Below are 25,095 nucleotides of genomic sequence, written 5' to 3'. Positions count from 1 at the left end.
TATATGTAATAAATGCTTAGAAAATAGGCCTTTGAAATGGTTACATATACACTGCAAAGCGCTTTATATTGAAGGTCCAGCTTAATATAGCCTGGGCTGTACAGAAATGTGCTGGCAGAATACCAGATGACTGCTGTCCTCCCATACTAAAATGTATTACTTATCTCATAAGGCTATTTGAAGTAAAAGTGGCAAGTTAAAAGGGAATGGGTGAAGTTCTGAAACTTTAATTTACTATGGCCTAAACTTAATAAAAGTACTTTATAGGCTTGCAAAATGACCCTAGTTGTGCCATCTGTACAGAAGAGATAATGAATTGATAGTGACATCTCAAAATATTTTGATAAAAGGCTCTTCTCACAGTTTTACCAAAGTGCTGCCTGGCACAGGAAGCTACCACTGATTAGTTCAGGCCATAGAGGCTTTCTTAGATTTGAAAGAAACCGAATTTGCTTCAGCAGAAAGAATAAACATCTCTTCACATTCACGCCTTAAAGCCTTTGCACTGACACTATATAATTACTTTTCATCTCACATAAAGATTCTCCTGAATTCTCTATTCCTCCCACAATTTCAAAATTACAATATGTCTGCTTGCATTTGAATGGATATGTACATATGGCACTAAGTAAATTATTTAACTAAAAAACTGTTAATGTTGCTATGAATTATGTTATTTGCTTGTACAGAACTCATGTGCACATTTCATTGTGATAATACCTGGTTTATACATCTTTAATCAAAACCAAGCAAAGGATTCGAATTGCTTTCTCTCCTTTAATGTGATGCAATTTGTTAATCTGTATGGCTATAAAAAGCCTTGGAGACAATATGATATGTTATCTTGCTTATCTCTCTTCTTCCTTTATTGACAGAACTGCCAACAATCATCTCACAATTTCACTCCTAAAATTCTGAGGCAAAAAAGAAGGAAAAAAATCTTAATACTGTTTTCATTTACATAGTTTCGTTTAGTTTTAGCAAAAGCATTTGTTTGGAAAGCCAAAGAGGCTTTCCTTGAACAAATAATAGGCACTGAAAGGACAGCTTCTATTTTTCCAGATAGTATGACTTCATTATAGTTAGAATATATGCAGCCTTGCTAACAAAACTGTACATCAATTTTCAGTAGAGACAACTGCAGCACATCACTGTGAAGCAATTTAAGTAGGTACAAATCTGATGCCAAGCCCTCAAGTAGATCCCAAGAGACCCTGCAAGCCCGACAGATTCTTGGCTCCGTACAGGCTATATTTGGGGATTCTGGACACTACTAAAAGCAAGACTGTGACACAAAGAAATATGTTACAGCATAGATACTAGGATTTTACATCCTTGGTTCCCTCCCTTGATATTAATGCTGAGAAAAAGGGAAGAAGGACATCCTCCTTTGCAAAAGACCTACAGTACAGGAGTTATTTCTACTTTCCTGGTCTCCCTAACATCAGAAGGCAGAGCCATCTTCCAGAGAGACCTGGACATGTGGAAGCGTGGTCAAACACAAGCTGCAAGAAGTTCCACAAAGACAAGGCCCTGCACCTGGGACAACACACCCACAGAGCCCAGCAGAGGCCAGGATCTGTGTGGCTGGGGAGCGGCCTTGCTGAAGGCAGCCTGGGGGCCATGGAGGACCACAAGCTGAACAGGGGTCAGCAGTGCAATGCTGGAGGCTGGGACAGAGGCAAATTGGAACCCAGGCTGCATTTTCAGGGACATTACCAGTGGAGACAGAAATGCAATCGTCCCACTCTACTCAACTCTTGTCAGGCCACACATGGAGTGCTGTATCTGGGTCTGGTCCCTGCAGCTCAATGAAGACACAGGCAAACTGGAGAGGGTCCAAAGGGGGGCAACAAAGGTGATCAAAGGGCTGGAGAACCTGCCCTAGGAGGAAAGACTGAAGGAAACAGGTCTTTTCATCCTGGAGAACAAAAGACTCTAGGGGAACCTCATCACAGTATTCAGTACTTAAAGGGTGGCTACAAAGAGACAGAGAGTCTCCCTTCACAAGGAGCCACATGGAGAAGACAGGAGGAAATGGGCACAAGCTGCACTGGGAGAGGCTTCATCTTGATATAAGAAATAATTTTTTCAGTAAGAACAACAAATGACTAGAAAAACCTCCCCAGATACATGGGAGAATCCACATCACTGGAGGTTTTCAAGATGCAATTGGACTGGGTGCTATCTGATCTCTATTAGGCTCCCTTTTCCCATGCAAGGATGAACGTGGTGATCTTTTGAGGTCCATTCCCAACTGGGCTGTTCTGTGATTCTAATCCAGAGAGAGACACTTTTCCTAGAGACCAACTGTGTACAAAATATCCATCCTACAATTTATTTTTCTTTTTACCTGAATGCACTTTGACTAATGTCATCATCTAGGATGCTCCAGATGTAATTCCATACCTGTGCATTGCAATTCAAACCATCCCTTTGACCCTCACTGCTATCATACCACAGCTTATTCTGCAGTGGGATGGAGTTCCCAGTCCATCATTTCGATTCTGTTAAGCTTTGCAAGGGAGAATTAAAAGTGGTATCTAAGAGCCCAATTCAGAAAGGAAGAGAAATAAATAAATAAAAATGTCAGAATATAGCAATATCAAGAGAAGCATGTAGCTCTTCTAGTAGGTATTTGCAAAGTAAGCAAGGCTTTTTAGTGTGAGCTAGACTAAAATGAGATATGAAAAGACAAGAAATAGTCACAAGTGAGATGCTGTGGAGGGGATAAACTTTCAACACCCACAAACCTGACCTAGAACTAGGTTCAACAGGTTTAGGTAAAACCTAGGCTACCAGTTAAAACTATGCTTGGCAAAAAAATGACAGTTTAGGTACATGCACTTGTTACAATAACTCAGTTTTACACCTGTAGCTAGCGAAAGAAGGCCAGCAGCCTTCCTTTTTAGAGTGAAGGTTGCCGAAGTGCAACCGTAAGAAGATCCTTGCTCTCTCAAAGATCCTTGCATGTGAAGCTCAGGAAAGATTTACCAATAGAGTATGTTGTGTTTTTACAGCAGTTAGTGTTTCTAAAACACTTGAAATGTGTGAAAAAGCAGGACTCTCTACTTGTTACGTTTTCTCGCTCTCTATGGGTACCTCAAGGGAGGCTGTAGCGAGGTGGGGGTTGGCCTTTTCTCCCACGTGCCTGGTGACAGGACGAGGGGGAATGGGCTTAAGTTGAGCCAGGGGAGTTTTAGGTTAGATGTTAGGAAGAACTTCTTCACTGAAAGGGTTGTGAGGCACTGGAACAGGCTGCCCAGGGAAGTGGTGGAGTCACCATCCCTGGAAGTCTTCAAAAGACGTTTAGATGTAGAGCTTAGGGAAATGGTTTAGTGGGGACTGTTAGCGTTAGGTCAGAGGTTGGACTCGATGATCTTGAGGTCTCTTCCAACCTAGAAAATTCTGTGATTCTGTGATTCTGTGAAATTACACCATATTCTTTGTTCATGTAAGGTTTGTATTATACATCTTCTGTTAGGTATTTTAAGCATGAAACGTAACTAATCAAGTGATAGTTACCATCAAGCTTATAATTTTTGCCTGCCCATAGAGAATTCTGCGACTGTAAGAAGTGGGTTCACTTTGCTAAATCCATGACTTCTATTAAATTATTTTTGACAAGATCTTAACCTTAGATTGCAACTTATTTAGCTCTATGATCTCTACCTGCTATCCACATGCAGAGAAAAATGGAAGACCAGAGTCCCAAAGGGAATGGAGAGAAAGCACCTTGTAAAAACACACGCGAAACAAACAAACCAAAACAACCAGCAAATGAACAAACCAACAACAACAAAAACAAGCCTAACATTACTTAAGAGCTAATTTGGCATTGCTTGTTATGACATTTTCTTCTTAGATCAATTTTTCTGCTTTTAAGAGGGGGATATAGCACTTTAAGGTACTAAAAGGCAATCAAGAAAGTAAACAAACAAACCAAAACAAACAAACAAAAAAAATAATCATTATCGACTGCAGGTTAGAAAATGCTCCCAAATTACAAAATTAACGAGTACTAATGCACTGCATTCTGTAAGCCACAGCTGTTTATAGTTACACGAATACAGCATCCCATTATATGACCAGTGAGAAGAGGAATGAAATGTGGTGCCTGTCCTCAGAAACTGGATGTTATTGTTTAAATGAATCTCAGTCAGGCAGAGGAGAATATACTGACATTCTAAGGAAAAAATGGACACCCCTGAAGAGAAGTTTCTGATATTGAGAAAGACCTTCTCTACAGGAACTCCAGGCAGTTGCTAGTTACTGACATCTAGGTCTGCAACCCTTACAGGTGCAGATACCTGCACTAACTAGAGTAATAGAAGCAGCACAGTCTTATCAGCACAGCGCTTTTGAGGCTCTCCAATACTTTTTGACAAGCCTAATCAGTTCAGGCAGAAAACCCATGCTAATATAGTTATATTGTGCCTGGTGTTCAGCTTCGCATTGCCCAGCACTGCAGCCTGTGTCTCACAGACATGCAAAGCATGACAAATACTTGCTACAGAAAGAATATGACATTTCAAAGTCAGCTGTGAGCCTTCGTTAACCCAGACAGCTTGTTCCAATTTGGACATGTCTGAAATCTCTCTAACCCCTGTAATCCTTATCATGGTTGCTTCCAGGTTACCAAACTGCTACAAATCTTGCTTTGGTTTTGATAGCAAATGCCTCCTATGGAAGCCAAGCTATGCACCTTGGGCAAATAGGGGATGAATACAAAGGGGATCTAACCCTGTGAAATGTTTTTTTTTGCAGATGAATAATCTGCAGGGAATTTAGGGTTTTAATAGTCAATTTCAAATAAATCTGATCTTAATACTCTGTGTTAAAAGACGGGTCTGTAATTCTCATCCAAGACATTTTAAAGCATCTGCAAGTTTCTAATCAGACCAATAAACATAAAAATGAAATAATAATTAGAAACAAATCAAATCAAACCAACTAACCAAAAAAAAAAAACCAAAAAACAGGCCTTCATGAGCAGAAACAAAATGCTGGACTTAAAACGATATATAAGCTAAAGCAACTAATGCTGCAATACTAAGCAATTGTTCTGCTAACTCACCACCACCCCTTCTTAGTGAAAAAGTTCCAAAGCCACATAATGTACATTTGCTAGGATAACAAAGCTGTATTTTATCCAAGCCACTTCAGTAATTTTAAAAAACAATTCTGCACAGTTTTCACTGCGAAAAGAAAATGCAGTTTTGTTCATGATCAAATTATTTGCACGGACATTTATTTTGCAAACCTTTAAATTCAGAGCTAAAGGACTATAGCTAATCTAAGAATTAGAATACTAACTATACAGGATCAAAACGAGCACTTTCTCATTACTGGTATTATGAATATATTAAACAAGCTAAAAGAGCTCATATGGCAGAGATGGAGGAGAGTTGTTAATCCCAGACAGAATTGCCCTTTTTCTTCGTTCTTTAAACAAGGAAGTTTTATTTTCATGTTCTGTTAATGACATTTGTTGCAATTCCTCAACAAATTACAGGTCCTTATATTAGTGTTTGCTTGAGTAAATGAAATAACCAAGCACCAAAACACCGCTTATTAAAGGATAAGGATCCGTGAAGTCAAATCTATCTGTGTGCAATAAAACAAAACAGTGAAACATAAACTGTGTAAGGCTGAAACAGGAGTTAGGATTCTGAGGAGATACTGTTAGGAGCAGGGCTGCAGCACTGTGCTGCGGTGTGCACAGCTCGCGCTACCCACTTACTTGATGAAGTAGTCTCTTCCATCTCTGTTTGCCGTCATCTCCCATCCATAAGGTGTTCCCTGGTTCAAGCTCCAGGTCCCCGAAGGATGAGACCAGCCTGAAGACTTGTTCCTGTGGCTGCAGTTTAGAGGGAGAGAAAAAAACTGTGTGACTTGTCTGTTGTATGTATTCTTTAAATTTACTTATTTCACATCATTCACTTGACATCCAAATACTTTCAAAGTTGTGAAATACACAGACAAAACCTATGCAAATGAAAACAGGTTAATGCATCTACTCATACTGCAATATTCTTCCATTAAATGGAAAGATACACTGTCACTCCTAATGGTCTCTGAGCCCAAGCCTTTGACAAGGGAAATCTGGGACACTCTATCAGTCCCACATCCACAATGCTCATTTGCAATAGATTCCAGCAAAAAGGGTGAGGAGCATTTTCATTCATTGCCATCTCATGTTCAAATGCCAGTTCTCAGTACAGTTTTAGCACAACAAACAATGAAAAAAACATTGCTGTGCATCGCACACATGGTGCACTAACTGGCGTGAGAAGGAACATCGACACCCGTTCTCACTGTTAGCAAGTGATTTGTTGTTCCATGTCAGAATGAAAGAAGACCATCATGCTTCTGTGTATGGATGTTAAACTGATTCAACATGCAGATGTTGCTGTGCTTGATTGCTATCCACCAATCTCTTCCTCCAGATAACTTCTAAAAGGCTGCACTATCTCTGAGCACAGTTACAAATCGCTGCTCCAGCACTCTCTGCTACTATTAATTCCTGAGCATGAGCTAAGTCTCAAATAAAGACACAGCTTACAGAGTCCACTTAACTAAGAGAGATTCAGCAGCTCTCTCAAATAAGAGTACCTACCCACAGGTCTGATACTTTTTGTGGAGTGTAACCTACGTAATCACACACAAAAAAGATAGTTAGCAAGAATCCCCCATAGTTTCTCATAGGAAATCCAAACATTTACACTGGTATGTTGCTCCTCAGCTGCAGGAATTAAGCTAGATGTTACCACACATTCACACTTCTTCTGTGGGACTTACAGGTGCAGAAAGCAATAGGTCTTTCAGCAAAATTAACCAAGTCATGAATAGCTATGTACAATCCCCCACCCAAAAAAAAAAAAAAAAAAAAAAAAAGAAAGAGAAAAAGAACGGGAAAAGGAGGTAGAGTAACCAAAGATATTAAAGACTAACTGCAAGTGTGTCACAGATGGCTAAGATGAATCGACAAAGAACATCAAATACAACCTGAAATTCAGAAATGCAAAACATTTCTGAAGTACCTAAAGGTGGGTTAGAATTAGATGGTCTTTAAGGATCCTTCCAACCAAATCCATTCTATGATTCTATGATAAAAAGACACAAAATAAGAGCATGTTTTGAAATAGTCACCCTCTCCCTCTATCTGCCTATTAAACATATTACTGCCTAGTTCTACTTCCTAGATTTATGTTAAGTCCAAATGCCAGCAATGAACATACTATCTAGTGTTTTAGATAGAGATGTAATAACTTCTTTCCTTTAGAGAAACAGAGAGTAATGCAACCTGGTGAACATTCTTCTGGAAGAACAGAATTGGTCTCTATGGACAACTCAACAATTCATTGCAAATTGCTAAACTCAACAAAGTTGTACACAGTTAATCTTTCCCAAAGGAGGAATGCATCATTAAAACCAACTAGCTATTTCCCCCTCCCCCTTTATTTCAAGGATTAATCACTACTGAGAAAAGATACGGTGCTTCAAAACATAATTTACATGTAAAGTAGAGCATTACAATGAAGCCCTAGATATCTGATTTACCAATTACACTAAGTACGCTATCTTCTAGGAGAAGAAAAACATTTGTGTAAGCATATTCAAACACTAGTATTTGCCATAGGACAGGGCTTAAGTCTAATATTTGAACACGCTAGAAATCTTAATAAAATTACAGTTACTCATGGCTAACAAAACATATAAATGCCAGATATGCTACATTACCCCAGATAAATGCAACTAACCTATTCCTGATCAAAGGAATTAATTAAAAAAAAAAAAAAAAAAAAAAGGTATCTGAGGAAAGAAAACAAGGTTTGAAAATAAGTATTTTCAGTGATTTCTCATACAGATTCATGGAAAGTTAAGCTCCAGCATTCAAGTTTCTCTGACAGAAAAATACTTGACAGAGAGATAAAGGAAAACACCCTATAATCTAAGAATGACAATTTATCTCTATAGACTTCAAACTACACTTAGCACCATTTTGGATCTTAAATACTGTAGTTGGCTTCAAAAAATAAAAAATAGAAAGCTATCTATTTTATCCAGATTATAAAGGCATATGCATACATTTAATACTTTTAATTTTACTTATATACATTTCTCAACCTGTGTTAGCTTCTCCACCTGTAAAATGGGTACGTGGATATTAAAAAATTCCCAGGTAAAGCACATCAAACTTCTATTATGAGATAATGTGTAGGAGCCCCCGACAGTAATGATGATCAATCATTTCTGCATTCAAATTAAGGGCCCATCTTTATATGGATAATAAATCAGTGGATTTTAAGGTAAATTTAATTCCCCTGAAAGCCTTCTTTGAGCCCCTAAACCATTATCGGTGACAGAAGCTATCATATAATGATGAGTAATAACTGCCTTACTTAACTATACATATGTCTACATCAGCTGCAGTACTCCAGTCTCTCTTTTAATCAGTGGGAAAGTAATTAGCATTCGATTGTATGTATATACCTGCCTACTGTATACACTTAAGATGAGTTGTTAGACAAGTACAAATTCTGAGGTGGCTCCAGATGGGTGAAAAACAAATACCCACAGAATATTTTCTACAGTAAGTTGCACAGTTCAATAATAAACACTTATGTCATAACAACAAATTTTTCTGCTCCTGCATAAATGCAGCTCAAAGGTGCTTAGCACCAGCGATTCCCAGTATCCTGTACAGTCTCAAAAAAGGAGAGAAACTGCATTATTTTACCCATTTGTTGAATATTATTCCACTTGTCTGCAAGGATTCTGTTTGAGGGACGCTACTGGGGCAAAAGATGGCAAGGAAGAGATCAGTGACAGGAGGAATGTCAAAGTCTCTGTAGAAAACCACAAGCAGGCCAGACATTTCACCTGGGGAACTTTGGTCAGGCTTTGAGTCAGGAGGATGCTTCACTGGTAAGGAAGAATCATCGGGCCATGGGAGATGCCAGCACAAACCCTACTCCCTGTATGTGATCTTAGATAAATCCCTGCATATGATTTGTGATCACTATTTGCCGTTTATTTGCCTCACAGACATAGGAAGAAGAGCACACTACAACTGCCCAGATCTCTGAAAGATCTGAGCAATTCCCAGGAGCGGAAAGATACAGAAATGTGACTTCTACCTGCCAGCCCCAAGGAGCAAGCCCTGGCACTGCTGTAACTGACTGCTTGCTGTCCATTGCTGCCCCTGCTCCCTACAACCAGACCTGCTGCTGGGCACGCATCACTGCAGAGCCCTTAGGTGCAAAACTTCACTGTGAAAGCCTAAGCCAGCATCATGCCAGCAGAGCTCTGAAAACAAGGCAGCATTAGCTGTGATGTCCCATCAGCCTTCTTTTGACAATCTCACTGCAGATGTAGAAAAACAGATCCCTTCAAATTGCTTCACACTGAACAATCAATTCATTAAATCATGTAAGCGGCATGTAAGGAAGCAGCGTGCCGTGTGGAGGCAGCGTCTGACCGAGAATATAATAGCTGCGCCACAGTGAAGGTCTTAAGGTCAACCCTTTTTTCGGTCCTGTGCTTGAGGCATGACTGAGAAATACATTCGTATGTCAAGTCTTCTGTATTTGATGTCAGCAGTATGTGACTTATGCAATATGCAGAACATACACAGCATTAACCACGGTGCAAACAAGAAGTGAAGGCCTGTAAATAGTAGCCAGCTCTTCAAAGATCAAAACTAGATCAGTTTGATTTTTTAAAGCATACTATTAGAGCCTAATGTTCAGCGCATCTGAGATAGCTTTAATGCTGAAACTGAAAGCAGAAGGCAACACTATTCATTTTTTAAGGTATCAAAAAAAAAATTAAACCTTTAATTTTTCTGTAAAATTGAATGAAAATAAACAAACATAAACTAGCACCTACAAATACAGACAACAAGCATGCAATTTTGCCCAGAACTTGTTTTTTAAGCCAGAAACTCCTGCCAGTAGGCCTTTGATATAGAAATCCTGACAGACTATTTATATCACCTCTATAACCCAAGTCTGTAAATTTCGTTGTAAATGTAATGCTTCCCTGAACTGGTGGAAACGAAGCTCTCAGGCTGCAATTTTCAAACAACAAAAAGTGGTACTGACACCATTCCCATCCTCCCAGAATCAGGCAATCCTCCTTCACATCACAGTTACTCTTGTGCCAACACAAGTAAACTGGATCAGCTTAATACTAAGTGCTAGTTTTTCATTCCAACTCATTTTTGCTTACTCCACGGTCTCACAGATGGCCACACAACAGCAAACAAGAAGGACAGAACAAAAACCGCCTGCTTCAAATATTCCTCAGGCAAAGAGAGTCAGACAGCACTTAACTAAAACTTTATTTAGTATACAGAGTCTACTGAAGCATAGAGCTCAGTACGTATGAATAGTTTGCCTACCCACCCCAAAGACAGACCATCAGGTTTATATCTACCCTTGTCTGAAGACAGGAGATACAAAAATTCTTGTTTCCTTAGGAACGAAAATGGACAGAGTTAGGATGTCTGTTTTATCACTGGAGTAGTCACCATTCCCTTGCCCAAGAGCCCCAACTCTGCTGACAGATTTCAGATCACAGTAAAAAGTAAAAGCAACCTTGACACCCTCTTTTTTTTTTTTTTTTTTCCCCTCTAACAATATAAAGAAGGCAGAAACCTGGTTAACCTTGGTCATAGAATGGTCTTCATTCTTGCTCCCTGCAAACTCAGGCAGCAGGCTATTCTTGCAGAACGATCCCCTACATAGCTCTGGATTGAGGAGTCCTTGCTGACTCCTGGGGATTGAAGTCCAAAGGAACCATATGGGGAAGCATATGGGCTTCATAAGCCCTTCTTTTCCACCTTCACAGCCCAATCTTTTAGCTTCTTATTAGGACAGGGTGGAGAGTAGTTGTGAACCATCTGAATTGACTCCACATCCCATTTCCTCTTATGTAGGGCAGCCAAATCTTTTACTAGACAGGAAGGGAAGACATTTTATTCATTTGTTTGCTTTTTAAGGCATGGTAGCTCTTGTTCAGCAATTTTAATTTTTCCTGATTGGCACTTACATAGCAAAGGTATCGTGGACACTTGACACTTTCCATTTGACTCCTGCAGTGGTGGTTTTCACAGACTTGGTCATTCTCATTGTCCTCCTCTGAAATTCCTCCAGTCCCGTGCCTCTGTTGAGACACAACCTTGGGCCTGCACTCAGGATATGGCATACACGGATGGGCCACCTCTTTAGTTGAAACCTCGAAGTAGTTATCTCAGGAAGGAGTTGAAGAGCATCTCTGGCATGTAGGCTCTCAGTGAAAAGCTAAAGATTCAGTTCTATTCTAAAGTAAACATCTGGATTTGCAGTCTTTCTACCTGTACTAACTAGATCTGACTGTAATTTGGAGCTTCAACACCTTACTCCATGAAGATACCAAATTTCGAATTTCAAGTACATGAAACTGAAGATGAATTCTACATCACCCACAGAAGAACCCTTTGTAAAGCATGCTTAATCCCCACCTTTAAATTCCCATCCTATCTTTAAATTCTCATATAATAATAAATTGCACTTTTATAATTTATTCCCCATTCTATACCCCTTTTTCAAAATGTCTAAGTAACACATCAAACCAAGTACAAACACCTTCCAAGCTCCTGTTATACAGCTTTAAGATAGGATTTTTACACTGCATTTATCAAATGAGCTTTTCTAACCTTAAGAGCTTTAGAATTTTGAGGTAAACACCATCTTCCAACTTGTTACCATATGCTTCGGTGATCTGATCTCTAACATCACTTATCAAATTGGGGCATATCTTCCAAAAAGTCCCCAGCACAGAAGCTCCCTTTGGAAGCCCCCCTCCAACACATGACTGCCAAAAGAGTACTTATATTTCTTTTCTCTTCTGGACATACATTCTCCAAATGTTGCTTTTAGTTAATGAGTATTTGTGAGCTCACGGGCTCCAGCAAAGGCTGAAGTTAGCCACAGAGTTTCTGAGACAGAAATCTTCATAATCGTGTAAAATATCTGCGTGTGGAGCCATGTATAATCTCCTCAAATATAAATGATTTGAAATATTAACCATGTATTTCATTTGTAGTAACTTTTAAAGCATTTACCTTGGATTTTCTCTGTTGGATCAATACAGCAGAAGGATTATATTCTAACTTTCTTTAAAGCAATCCCTTGAACAACACAGCTGTAACAGCAGAGCATGAGGAAAGTTACAGAACTTGTATTAGGAAGGATTAGAGTACAACACCGTGTTTACCGCTTGGATATTTAATATGTTGGAAGCATCTCATTTAACATCTTGGTTGTTCTCATAGTGCTTACTTACGTACAGCACTTCTTCATTCCTGATAGCACTACCTGCAGGGGGTCAGTGACTCATTCATGGCTGACCATCTAACACTAGTAACAGAGGGCTCCTAATGGGATAATATTGTTGATACATTGGTTTCCTTTATGTTATCATACTGAGGAAAACTCCTGAATTCTGAGTCTTGGCATGTACTCTGGCTTCATTTCAACTCTCTATTAGTACAAAAGCCAGTTCCTCTGACTCCCATGTACCAGTACAGAAGTCAGGCTCTCTCCAATCCACTGTAAAAGGAAGACATCCTAAACAGAAGTCACACTGTACTTTCAGAAGATGATTAGAAAGGGAGCAGGGATCCACAGCAGCCCCCAGTAGGAAAGTCTAGCTGCAACTAACCCTAGGAGGTACCAAGAGGAACACCAGAGGCACATCATTTTGTATTATTATTTCTTAAAAGTAAGAACAAGCTTGTGCTTGCAACACAAGCAGAGTTCAATAACAGTATCTCTGTGATATTTAATCTTCTGCTGCCTCAGGAATAGAAGACTGCTTTCTCAATCCAGTTCTCACCCACTCCTGTCCCAGAAGAATACAGCACTAAGCCTACCTTGATCCCACCATTTTAATTTGAAGGAGAAAAAAAAAAAAAAAAGAAAAAAAAAAAAAGAAAGAAATGAAGAAAGAAAAAAAGTTTTAAAGACTTTGTAGCTATACTATCAAGAACAGTCATCATACTCTGCTGTCAAAACACTCCTGAGAGGCACTGTACAATAGGACATTAATGTAATGGACAATAATACCCAATCCAAGGTCAAGAACGCTGAAAAGGTTGATGTCTGTGCACAGACTGAGTCCTACAAGCCCTCACAGAAGGAGTTCTATCAGAGGGCACAACAGAAGAAAATGGAATGCCCCAGAAAAAAAAAATCGTATTGGGCCTCCTGCTACTAACTCATGTAAGTACAGGAGGGATATCTGAGGGATATCACCCCAGAAGTAAGCTTAGAGTTTCAGGCTTTTAATTAAAACAAACATTAAAGGTATAACCATTATCCAAGGCTGTTCTTATTTAACCGCATGAACAAAATGCTAGATTTGCATTTTTTATTTTGGCATGTGACAATGGTCTGTCCCAGTAATCCTACAACACACAGCCATGCTCTGGGCAAAGGTAAAATAATGTCGCGATACATTTTAGGCTTGTTCTGAATTTCCATCCTGGATCATGCATGATCAGACACGAACTAAATACTATTCCTGGAGGAAAAATAAAAATAAAAAGCATGTCCTGACTTCTCTGAATCTGGTCTTAATTAGTCCCTTCTCTCTTTTTTAAAAAAAAATCTTTTTCTAGTAAGGACAATGAATAAGCCAGGCTGCCATGGACTGAATGTCCAGCCATTGTCTCCCACTCTAAGTGCTGTTTTCTTAGCAAGAGGATCTAGATGGTAACTACTCCTTAGACACTGGATAGAACAAAAAACTCCTCACTCCTTCTCATCTTCCACCACGGACACTCTCAATTATTCAGCTTCATAGAGCTCACTCATTTTTAGTCAAAACCGGCAACAATGTTAAGCACTCCACTCAACCTTGAAATCCTTTGGTGGAAGAGAAAAAAGAAAACCACAGGTACAACTCGAAACTTCACAGTGAACTCCCCTCAGCCAGTTTACAATCCAGTAGAGATACCTTTGCAGAGAATCCTGTCAGACTATTTTTTTCCACAGATCACATGAGCTTCCAGCTCCTCAGTGCCTGAAACTGAGATTTCCAAATGACAGTCTATGCCAGGGTGAAGAATAGGAGACACTCAAATGAATTCCTCATCAGCCTGCCATGGCTACTGCTGCTGATCTAAGGCAGGAAGACAACGAGAGCCCAGAGCCAAACAACGGATCAGACCAGCGAGGGATCCCTTTCACCAGGTATCTCCTGGCTGACATGACAAAGACACTGCTACTGTTGTCCTGACAGACAAGCAGCGAAACACAGCAGCTGCCCATCACCTGCTGGGGGGGAAAGGGGCAATTCCATGTGACCAGCAAAAAATTGTCTTTACCTGCTTTGCTTCTCCACAGGAAGAGTTGACACAGCTTTGCCCATCAAAGGCATGGGGAAGTTGCTGCTGGTGCATTTGCAAAGGTGTGCATGGGGACCCAATGAGCACACAAGAGAAACACATAAATATAAGGTGTTTGCTTGAAGTTGATTATTCTTGGTAAAGGCTTGGGATTTAGTCAGGACCAAACAGAATGAAAAGGATATTCTGCTTGTCATGGCAGCTTTGCAAAATACATCACTAATCCTAAAATCTGTAGGCTTGTGTTGAGCTATTGTGGGGGACTGCAAGCCTGTAGACAACATCATGGTGAGGCACAAGGACTTCCTCACAGCCTATGTGTATCACTGTGTATAATCTAAACCAAAAACCTATCTATGGTGTCCACAATGACAGCGAAAAATACCTCACCTTTGGGGCTACTATGCTATTCACGCTACTCTTTTCAGAAGCTCTCATCACTTTGGCATAATTTCCAGATTTCTGTCCATTCTACCAGCAGCACAAAGGGATGTAGAATAAAACCACTAGCTATTCAAAATGTACACTGTACCCATTACTTGATTGACTATATGAAGAATGGCTCTTTGCAATCCAAAACTACAACAACATAATGTTACTTCCTCACAAACTTTGCTCTAATGGTCTACACATTGACCATTTTTACTTATGGATCTTCTACAAATCCTCTTTTGCTTTCCTCCATATGCTCCGCTTCATGTGAACAAAGCAGCAGGTACCCAAACAGTGCAAGGAAGAAGTACATAGGGCACACAGTTTTGCCTTCAGCTAGGTAGACAGCTCCTCTGTATTGTGTGGGGCTCCTCAAGGAGCCACTGTAGTCCACTATGGTCTCAGAACTAAAAATCTTACAGCAACATAGAATTGTTTGGGTTGGAAAGCTTTAAAGATAACCTAGGTCCAAACCCCCTTGCCATGGGCAGGGACACCTCCCATCACACCAGGTTGCCCAAAGCCCCATCCAGCCTGGCCTTAAGCACTTCCAGGGATGGGGCATCCACAGCTTCTCTGGGCAACCTGTTTCCTTGTCCTATCATTATACCTACTCATTTACCTGACTAAAGAGTCCTTCTCCATCCTTTTTATAAGACCCCTTTAAGTATTGTAAGGCCACAGTGAGGTCTCCCAGGAGCCTTGATCCCCAGCTCTCTCAGCCTTTCTTCATAGGAGAGGTGCTACAGCCCTCTGATTGTCTTTGGAGCCCTAATATCATAGTTACTATACGTCTATAGCAGACATCCAATATGTATGTTCTCGTTTTTCATAAAATTTGATCTTCAGCATTTATCTCTGACAAATTGACAATTATTATCAGACAATGAATTACACTCTATTCTTTTTTTTTCACTTTAGATTAGTTACCTCTACTCTCACTGAATCTTTGTTCTCTTACCAGTTTTCCAGTTAAAGTGCAATCACGACTCATTATCAAGTTAATAGCAAATAATATAGAAGTGCTGCCATTTCTACCTTATGGGGAAAAATATCCTAGTTCCTTGCAATACAAATGTTATCTAGCTTATTGATCACATTGTTACTATTATTGAGAGTTTACAATAGTACAGCCCAGAATACTTGAAATGCAATACTATAAAGTTAGATATTATTTTAGATGTAAATAACAATACATCTTATATTTTCTTACTACCTATTACATAGCTATTCTTTTTATGCCATAAAATTTGACTGTGCACATTGCATTCTCAAAGGCAAAAAGGAATTTCAATTTTGTACATATTTTTTTTTTAGTAGCATGAATTGGCATGGCTAAGAAGACATTTTGACAGGAATATAACCTGTTTACAGTGAGTTGACAAGCTTTGAGTAATCATACACCAGAAAAAGCAGCTCAGAAAACTTTCAGGCACTTTCTTTTGGAGGTGATTTCTATGGGACCATCTTATTTCTTCAATGACGTCAATCAAACTGGAGCATGCAAGGGTCACTTGAAAATTCTTCATGGAGTGCTCCTCCTATAATGTGACATTTTAGTCTGGAGTGCTACTTCTCTGATGTGACATTTTATTCTGTAGGTTAAGTGAAGATTCATCCATCAGAAGGATGGATTGAGAAAGGAATGGTGGAAAAAATAAATAATGTCAGCCTATCTTAAACCTATTTTTTTAAACGAAATTAAAACTATCCCCTTACTTTTGATTAAAATTGCTATTTAAATGATTTTCACTATCCAGAAATTAGTAAATAATAAGCATCACTGTTCAGTGACTCTAAAAGTAGCTCCAAAATTCCAAAAGACTTTTCCTCAAAGGCACATTCAGTGACTTTGACATGATACATAACCAGTCACCACTGGCTTAGTTCATTTTCCAAAACTCCTTACAATTATTATTTTGTAATATATGTTTATTTTTTATATATTTTTATATTTTGTAATATATATTTTTTTTTTCACAGAAGCACAATAAGGAATAAACCAACAAATACAGGGCTTAGTCTTTAATAAATCCACTAATCAGAAATCTCAAAACCAAAGTAACCAGTGTTGGTTAGATTTTAGTCCATTTCAAAGACTATATATAAGTGAACAGTTGTAGTTCAATGTATTTTGTTCTGTTTCTTAAACGAAAAAAGTCTCAATGCTCCACTTGGCATAAACCAAAATTATCAAAACTGAGAATATATGAACAAGTATTTATCCCCCTTATAAAATACTAGCTCCACCCTGTACTTTTCTAGACTACACTCCAGTGGAAAGTTTACAAAAAACTTCAGAAAGTAGATCATAAAGCCTTTGCTTGACAATCTGTTTACATTCTTAAATCATCTACACAGAAACCTCTATGTTTTTATTTTCTTGTTTGTTTTTAACCAGCCAGGACTGCTTGTAAATTACCAAAAGCGGCTTCGTGAGCACTTCTGCCAGCTTCTTCAGTACCCCTGGATGAATCCTGTCTAGATTCATAGACCTATGAACATTTATAAGATGCAGTAGATCGCCTGCAGTTTCCCACCAGATTACAGGTACTTCATTCTGCTCCCTGTGACCATCTTCCAACTAAGGGGGCTGGGTATCCTCAGAAAAATTGGTCTTACTAATAAAGAGTGAGACAAGAAAGGCATTAAGCGCCTCGGTCATAACCTCATCTTTCATCACTACATCTTTTGTCTCTATTCTATTGTGTTTCCAGCAGACATCTGAGAAGTTGAAGTCCCCCATGAGAACAAGCGGTTGCAATAGTGAGACTTCTCCTAATTACTTACAGAATTTCATCTATCTCTTCATCCTGGCTGAGTGGTCTGTAACAGACTCCCACCACAACATCTGCCTTATTGATTGGCCCATGTGGTAACCTTTTGAGAAATAACGCAATTAAAGGATATTTTGAATAATAGTCAAAAGTTAACGGTTCACCAATGGCAAGAAGCCTTTATCCAAATAAGGGGTTATTCAAAGCACTCCAGAAACAGACCTGCTTATGAAACCAATCGTAATGCAAATATGAAGCAGTGCATTCTCAGGAAGCTGTCAACACTTAGTAAGTTCTGTTGCAGAATTATGCTGCAAACCAAGGGGCATGTAAAACCTTAACAAATGCGAAAGAGCAATTTTTCTCTCTTCACTTTTTCTTCCTCAGTCTTAATGGCTCCACAAAGTGGGAGCCAACAAAACTGAACCAAAATGTCACGTTTCAAATCTGTCTAAAGGAGTTACGTACATAAGTGCCAAATTCAACATTTGTGTATCAACAGAATGTAAGAAAAAAGTTATGGAATTTATCAAACATTTGTGTGAAAGCTGTGCAGGTACAGTTCAAAATTGGAGAGAATTGATCTCAGAGCACTAGTCCATTCAACACATCTCAGGCATCCCAGAGGAGCTTAGAATGAGGTGGGCAAAACATCCATCTACAGGTAACAGACCCAGTTTCCCACGCCATTTGGTCTAGACACAAACTTTTTCTCTTGTATTCTCCTCTCACAAACACGCACGTCAATAGAAGCTACATGCCTTGAAACTCCAAAGAAATCACAGATTTCCATGCAAAGAGCTAAGAAATGGAAAGCTGCAAAGGAAAGACAGAAAGCAAAGGAAAAAACCATTTGCTTACTGCCCTGATTTCCACTGGGACACAGTTAATTTTCTTCACTGTAGCTGTTATGGTGCCATTTTTTATTTTTTTTTTTTTTTTTTGGATTTAGGACAAAAATAATGCTGACAACACACCAATATTTCAGTTGTTGCAGAGCAGTGCTTACACAGATCCAATGTCTTTTCAGCTTCTCATGCTGCCCTGCCAGTGAGGAGGCTGGGGGTGCACCAGGAGCTGAGGGGTCGCAGCCAGGACAGCTGGCCCAGGTTGGCCAGAGAGATGTCCCATACCATGTGGCATTGTGCAGAACAGTAAAACCGGGGGGACTTGGCCAGGGTCACAGTTATTGTTGCTTGGGGACTGGCTGGGCATCAATCAATGGGTCATGAGTAACTGTGTTGTATATCATTTGTTTTGTGTATTCTCTTCCTCCCTCCCCTCCCCACCTTTCTTTCCTGTCCTTATCTCAACACATAAGATAAATTTTAGTCTTTTTTGCCCCAATTTTCTCCCCCATCCCTCTTCTGGGGAGAATGGGGATGAGGGAGAGGGAGAAGGGGAATGGAGTGAATGGCTGTGTGATGCCTAGCTGTTTGCTAAGCTAAACCATCACACTTAAAACTACTCTTGAGAAAGAAAAACAGAAAACAGGGTAAGCTCTAACATTTTACAAGACCCCCATCTGCTGTAGCATACTCCAGAATGAACACAGGTAGCATCTTCCATCATTTTAATCTTTTTTTCCCCCAGTATTAATGGGTTACAATACACCGTAGTCAGAAAAAAAATCACCACTGAATTTTTTCTTTCAAGTTTAGTCAGTAAAATCTCAGTACAACACACAATTGACAGTCTTCTCATATGCTCTTGCTGACGTCACTTCATTACCTGTCCTCATTTTTTCTTGGCAGACAAAACACACGGTGTGATGTCACACTGGTTCTCATTCCGACTACAAAGGATAGAGTTTGGCACAAAGCTGCTACAGAACAAGAAAATCAAGCATTGAATCAGTTTATCATTTCTTAAGATTGTCAATTTTGAATTTAAATCCATTTATTATATACTTTATCAATCCAAATATTTACATATTTTTTGGTTTACCAGCAGCTCACACATCTCAGCTCTCAGGAAGAATACCGTTCCGGACAGGAATCAGAGAAAGCAGCTTTTAAGTTACTATGAGTTAACAATAAGGGGACTGCTTCACTTAGAAAAGAGAGAATTCTAATATTTTATCACTTCCCATTAAATGTATTAAACCATTATATCATTTGATAGTCTGTACCTGGAACAGAAATACTAGAGACGTATTATCTATAAATATAACTAATTTTCTGGAGTGTACCATTTTATGATTACAAAGACATTAAAAAGCTGAACTTTTCTGCCTATTTATGAAATTATACATTTTTGTACCCTCTCTGTCCCAGAGGCTTAGAAAAATCCAGAATTCTTCCAATACTCTTACTCCCAGGCTACCATCAATAAACAGCAGCATTTTATCCATGCCCTGGTGATCCAACACTCAAAGATCTACATAATTCTAGTTCACAGCAACATACACTTTAGTTTTTCCTTCTGTCCTTTGTCCTGCCAGCTCTTGGACACAAAGAGACGCAAGATGGGCATCTCACCGTGTTATTTTGATTTTGTGATTACCCAACCACATGCAGCAGTGAACAGAGAATTCAATGCAGTTATACATGAGGCTATAAAAACAGGACTTTAAAGAAATGATGACTTCTATATTAAAGAGAAACAAAAAGGTGTATTCTTAGGTGTACTCACATGGCTACACCATTGTGGGTTTTTTTTTTTTTTTTTTTTTTGGTCAGGATTAGCAGCAAGGCTTACGGTTTAACTTGAACATCATCTCTAATACCAGCTGTCCAAAACAAATGGGCCCATTGCACATTTTCATCTTACACAATCAACAGCAAATGCTATGGCTGAATAATAATGTAATGTTCATGCTGCATCAGCAGGATACTAACTTGTATGTGTCATAGGATCATAAGAGAAATCAGTTTGGAAGAGAGGGAAGAATAAATATTACACTGCAAACTAAGTTGCCTGGAGTTAATCTTGTACAGTTGAATACCATTACTCTATTCCATTAAATATTAAACAAAAGACAGAAATAGTGAAATTTGCTTATTCTATTCTTTGCTGTTCTTTGCTCTATATCCTTGTTCTTCTCATATCACTATTTCCTAAAGCAGTGATTTTTAAAGATTAAATCTGTGAGCTAAAAAAATAATGTAAAATGTTTTTTTTCTCTAATTTATCATATGAAACATGCTCTGAAGGTAGATAGGACTTTTACAACCAAAAGAGAAAACTGTAAGATCTTGTTATATGAAAGGCTCTTAGAATTATAACACAGATTTAGCCATCTAAACCCCTCATATTGTATGATATGAAGCCATCTAGTTAAGATGGGTAAATAGACTAATAACTTTCTTGTGCTAACAGGTTCTGGAAAAAGAATATGACAGAGAAACAAACAAACAAAAAAAACCACCACCTACCCACTCTCCCCCAAAAAACAACATAAACCCCCAATCTTTCCTCTTTTAGTTTACACCAATCCTTGGTTATAGACCTTGATAGCAATATGGGTATCTTTGCTTGGTAGGAATACATCCTAGCAAGCTGCATTTGCATTACCCCTGTGACAGCTACTAGAAAGTATCAAGAAATTCTCAAGCTATGTGCAGGGGATAGCTAAGAGAAAGCATTCAGGCAGAGGCACAACAGATTTAGCTAACGCACTGACAGCCACTGACAAGCAGGTCCCTAATGATCTTGCAGCAGAAAATAAAAGTTTCCCTGCAGTCAGAAAATCAGAGGGACTCTGAGACTTACGAAGGTTTAATACTGTTCCCTGACACCAGGTTGTAGTGCTGCTGGATGTTTTCCTACAGTAATAAAGATGAATCTGGTTGCAGCTTGTTGCTGTGTGTTAAAGCTGAGGTGTGCACCTACACACACGTCTAGATCAAATTCAGCTCTTTGAAATTACGTGTTCTCCACACTTGCAGCTCTTAGAGCTTGCTCATAACTGCGTGACCAGCCGCAACGAAATTAGGCACAGTATAATATAGGCAAATGTAAGCGAGAGCACACAGAGATACTGAAGTTTAATATCCACTGTGATTCTGAGATAACCTTTTGTTTTCAGAGTCTGAATAGAAACCACTATTGCAAAGCTTGGAGTCATCTAGCCAGCTCTACCCTTCACTGTTTCCACTTTGCTGTTAAGGGCTCCACACATGAAGGACGTTTAATCCATTCACCCTGTGACACACGCACTGTTGTACTGTTTCCAAATAACTTCACAACATTATCTGTGACCTGGGTCCCCTCACACCTGTTCAGTATAACCTGTCTCAATCTCACCATCAGCTCTGCTGTGCCTGGCTCTCAGCAGAAAAGGTATTCCAAAACTAGCGAGGGATACGCTTAAAGATCATTCAATGGGAGTATCTGATTTGCAAAACAAAACAGTGTTTTGCAAGTCATCTTCCTGACTTGCAAGAAAGAAAAGCGGAGGGGAATGTACAAATTCAGAAATACAACTGAGTAAAAACAAAACAAAACAACAACAAAAACAACAACAAAAACTGGAAGCTTCACCAAGAAGGAGTAAAAATTGCTCATCTGCTGCTGCTGCCCAGTGGCCCAGAGCAGTGGGTGAAGCTCTCACAGCAGAAGGACCACAAGAAGGGATGGCCCATGTCAGGCCAGAGGAAGTTGAAGGTGCTTGCAAGAGCCCATTTCACTAAGGGAAGAAGGAAAAATGGCCTCAGACGTGGCCACTGTTGGCCAGACCCACGTGAGCTTGAGCCCAGCCTGGACACCATGCCCCTTGCAATGGGCAGCAGCACGACTGGGGGGAAGAAGCAACCATCATTTCCAACCAGCTTTTCTCCCAGTTGTGGTTCTTAAACTACTTAATTGCCTTTTTTAAAAGGCATTAAAGAACAGATCATCCCTGCCATCCTTTCATTTTTTCTTGCACAAATGTGTCCTACCTGAGATGGCTGCTGTATACAGAAACAAGAAAAACCCCACCAAGTTTGATTCCAGAGACATGCAAGCAGCAACCTCTTATTCTTTTGCTCTCCTGTTTTTCCAGTCCTTTCCTCCCTCAGGTTTTCTGACGCCCACTGAACTGCAGGATGCTCAAGACCCCACAGGGCAGTCCAGGCTGCCAGAGCCTGCTTGGAGGTACATAGCACAGGCTGACGTTTTAGCCAGACCAGCCTTTGCTAGCAAGTGCAGGTCAACAGGCTGAAGGCCTGAGGTTTTTCTATCACCAAGGACCCTATTTTATTTCAGCAAGCTATTTTTATTTCTTCAGTGCATTAATTCTTTCACTCATTTTCTGAAGCACAGAGCAGAACTTGACAGCTTGCTTACTGTAAAGACATTCAGAAATTTTATATGTGCTCGTAACAGCCTAGTTATTTATAAAATGGGAAAAAAAAGGTACCTAGTAATGGCAGTTCTTCACTGTTCCTACATTCTTCATGTTCCTACAGAAATCCATTCAAACCTTTAGATGCTTCAACATCTTTAAAAAACTGCTTGCAATGATTTAGAAAGATAAATCTAAGTTTGAAGTGATCGAGCCCTAGGTTTTATTAACACATTACTACGTGTAACTTGAGACTGAGGCATTTTAAAAACAAATTAGTATATCAGCAAATACATTATTACTATATGATTTAATTACGTTTGTCTCAAAGGTCATACCTGAACATGTTCCAATCTTCAATTTATCACCAATTCCACCAACAGAATAAATGTAGATATGGCAAGCTTTTAAGAATTAAAATTGTTAGTCTGATTTATGATTTAAACAAGAGGATTATATCCTGTTCTAGTTACTAAAGATGCAGGGAAATTTAAATTTCATCTGAGGTGGAGGAAATCTTTCTATTCACTTTCACGGGAATGGACTTTAACCCTGGAGTATGATCAACGACAAATCCTATTACCTGCTATACTGGTTTGGACTGGGATAGAGTTAAATTTCTTCAGACTAGAAGAAGAATGAATAATAACAATGATAATAGTGAAGAAGATTAACAGATTAACTCTATCCCAAACCAGTACCCGTGCGTAAAACCTTACTGAAGTTGCTGAACTCTGCAGCACAATTGGTCTTTCCATTTTCCACAGCAGCTCTGTAGGAAGGCTTCTGAAGCTTGCTACAGGTATGCACGTGGTCAGATGACAGGCACTGGAGTGCAGCACATACCCGGAAACGTTGCTGCCCATGTTAGCATCCCACACAGCATAAAATTAGTTCCACGGAACTGACAGCACAAAGACACAATGCACAGTGGTTTGGATGGTAAATATTTACAGACTGTCAAGTTGAGTTGCAGCTGCATAACTGCTGCTGTGTTAAACACAGTTGACTCAGAGTCCTGAAGCCATGAGATTCATTTGCTTTAGGTATAAAAAGGATGTTCATTCCTAAACAGGTAAGCAGCATACATCTGAGAAGACCTACTTATTTTTTTTCCTTCCCGAAAGTAAACGTTTCATACATTGTTCAGAAAATAAACTTGTTTTCTTAAAAGTCACCACAAGGCAATTTTTCCCTTTCATCAGCTTAGTCACGGCAGGCAGACACGTAGGCATGTTTGAAATGCAAGCAAGCAGTAAGCAATGTTTTTCAAACAGGTCCTTGTGATCTACTGTGGCATTAATAGGAACATTTTAATACCTACAAGTCTACAGGACATCATATGAGATTATACTCCTGCCTAAATATGTAAACATGATTTATTTATCCATCCCTCTTTCTGTCAAATATTAAGTTTGCACAATCATTTATATTCTTTAATCTTCTTACGACCACCTGATGATGAATAAGTGCGTATAGCTACATATAAAAAGGAGAAAGGGCAGATATGTGTCTATATGTATGCACACACACACACAAGACCTCATGTACAGACTGGGCGATGAGACGCTGGAGAGCAGCCTAGAAGAGAGGGATCTGGGGGTCGTGGTAGACAGCAAGTTGAATATGAGCCAGCAGTGTACCCTGGCAGCCAGGAGGGCCAATCGTGTCCTGGGGTGCATCAAGCACGGCATCGCTAGTAGGTCAAGGGAGGTGATTGTCCCGCTCTACTCTGCGCTGGTGCGGCCTCACCTCGAGTACTGTGTGCAGTTCTGGGCACCACAGTATAAAAAGGACATGAAACTGTTGGAAAGTGTCCAGAGGAGGGCTACGAAAATGGTGAAAGGCCTTGAGGGGAAGACGTACGAAGAACGGCTGAGGTCACTGGGCCTGTTCAGCCTGGAGAAGAGGAGGCTGAGGGGAGACCTCATCACAGTCTACAACTTCCTCGTAAGGGGGTGTCGAGAGGCAGGAGACCTTTTCTCCATTAACACTAGTGACAGGACCCGCGGGAACGGGGTTAAGCTGAGGCAGGGGAAATTTAGGCTGGACGTCAGGAGGGGGTTCTTCACAGAGAGGGTGGTTGCACACTGGAACAGGCTCCCCAGGGAAGTGGTCACTGCACCGAGCCTGTCTGAATTTAAGAAGAGATTGGACTGTGCACTTAGGCACATGGTCTGAACTTTTGGGTAGACCTGTGCGGTGTCAAGAGTTGGACT

At 39.7% G+C, this 25,095-nt stretch overlaps 1 protein-coding gene across 3 annotated transcripts in view; it reads right to left on the bottom strand.

The window, feature by feature from the left end:
• The window catches only part of FRMPD4 (FERM and PDZ domain containing 4), a gene marked incomplete at both ends in the record, with an annotated part of 417,104 nt that overhangs the window by 117,795 nt on the left and 274,214 nt on the right, over window positions 1-25,095 (bottom strand). For all 3 annotated transcript variants that reach the window (XM_084305435.1, XM_084305436.1, XM_084305437.1), the window contains one exon: window positions 5,744-5,860. In XM_084305435.1, the coding sequence (XP_084161561.1) occupies window positions 5,744-5,860 (117 nt within the window). The remainder of the gene's footprint in view (window positions 1-5,743; window positions 5,861-25,095) is intronic.

Source organism: Netta rufina (assembly GCF_964035555.1).
Source record: "Netta rufina genome assembly, chromosome: 1".
NCBI classification, from domain to species: Eukaryota; Metazoa; Chordata; class Aves; order Anseriformes; family Anatidae; genus Netta; species Netta rufina.
Note: the sequence above shows the minus strand (reverse complement) of the source record. Positions and strands in the feature narration are given on the sequence as shown.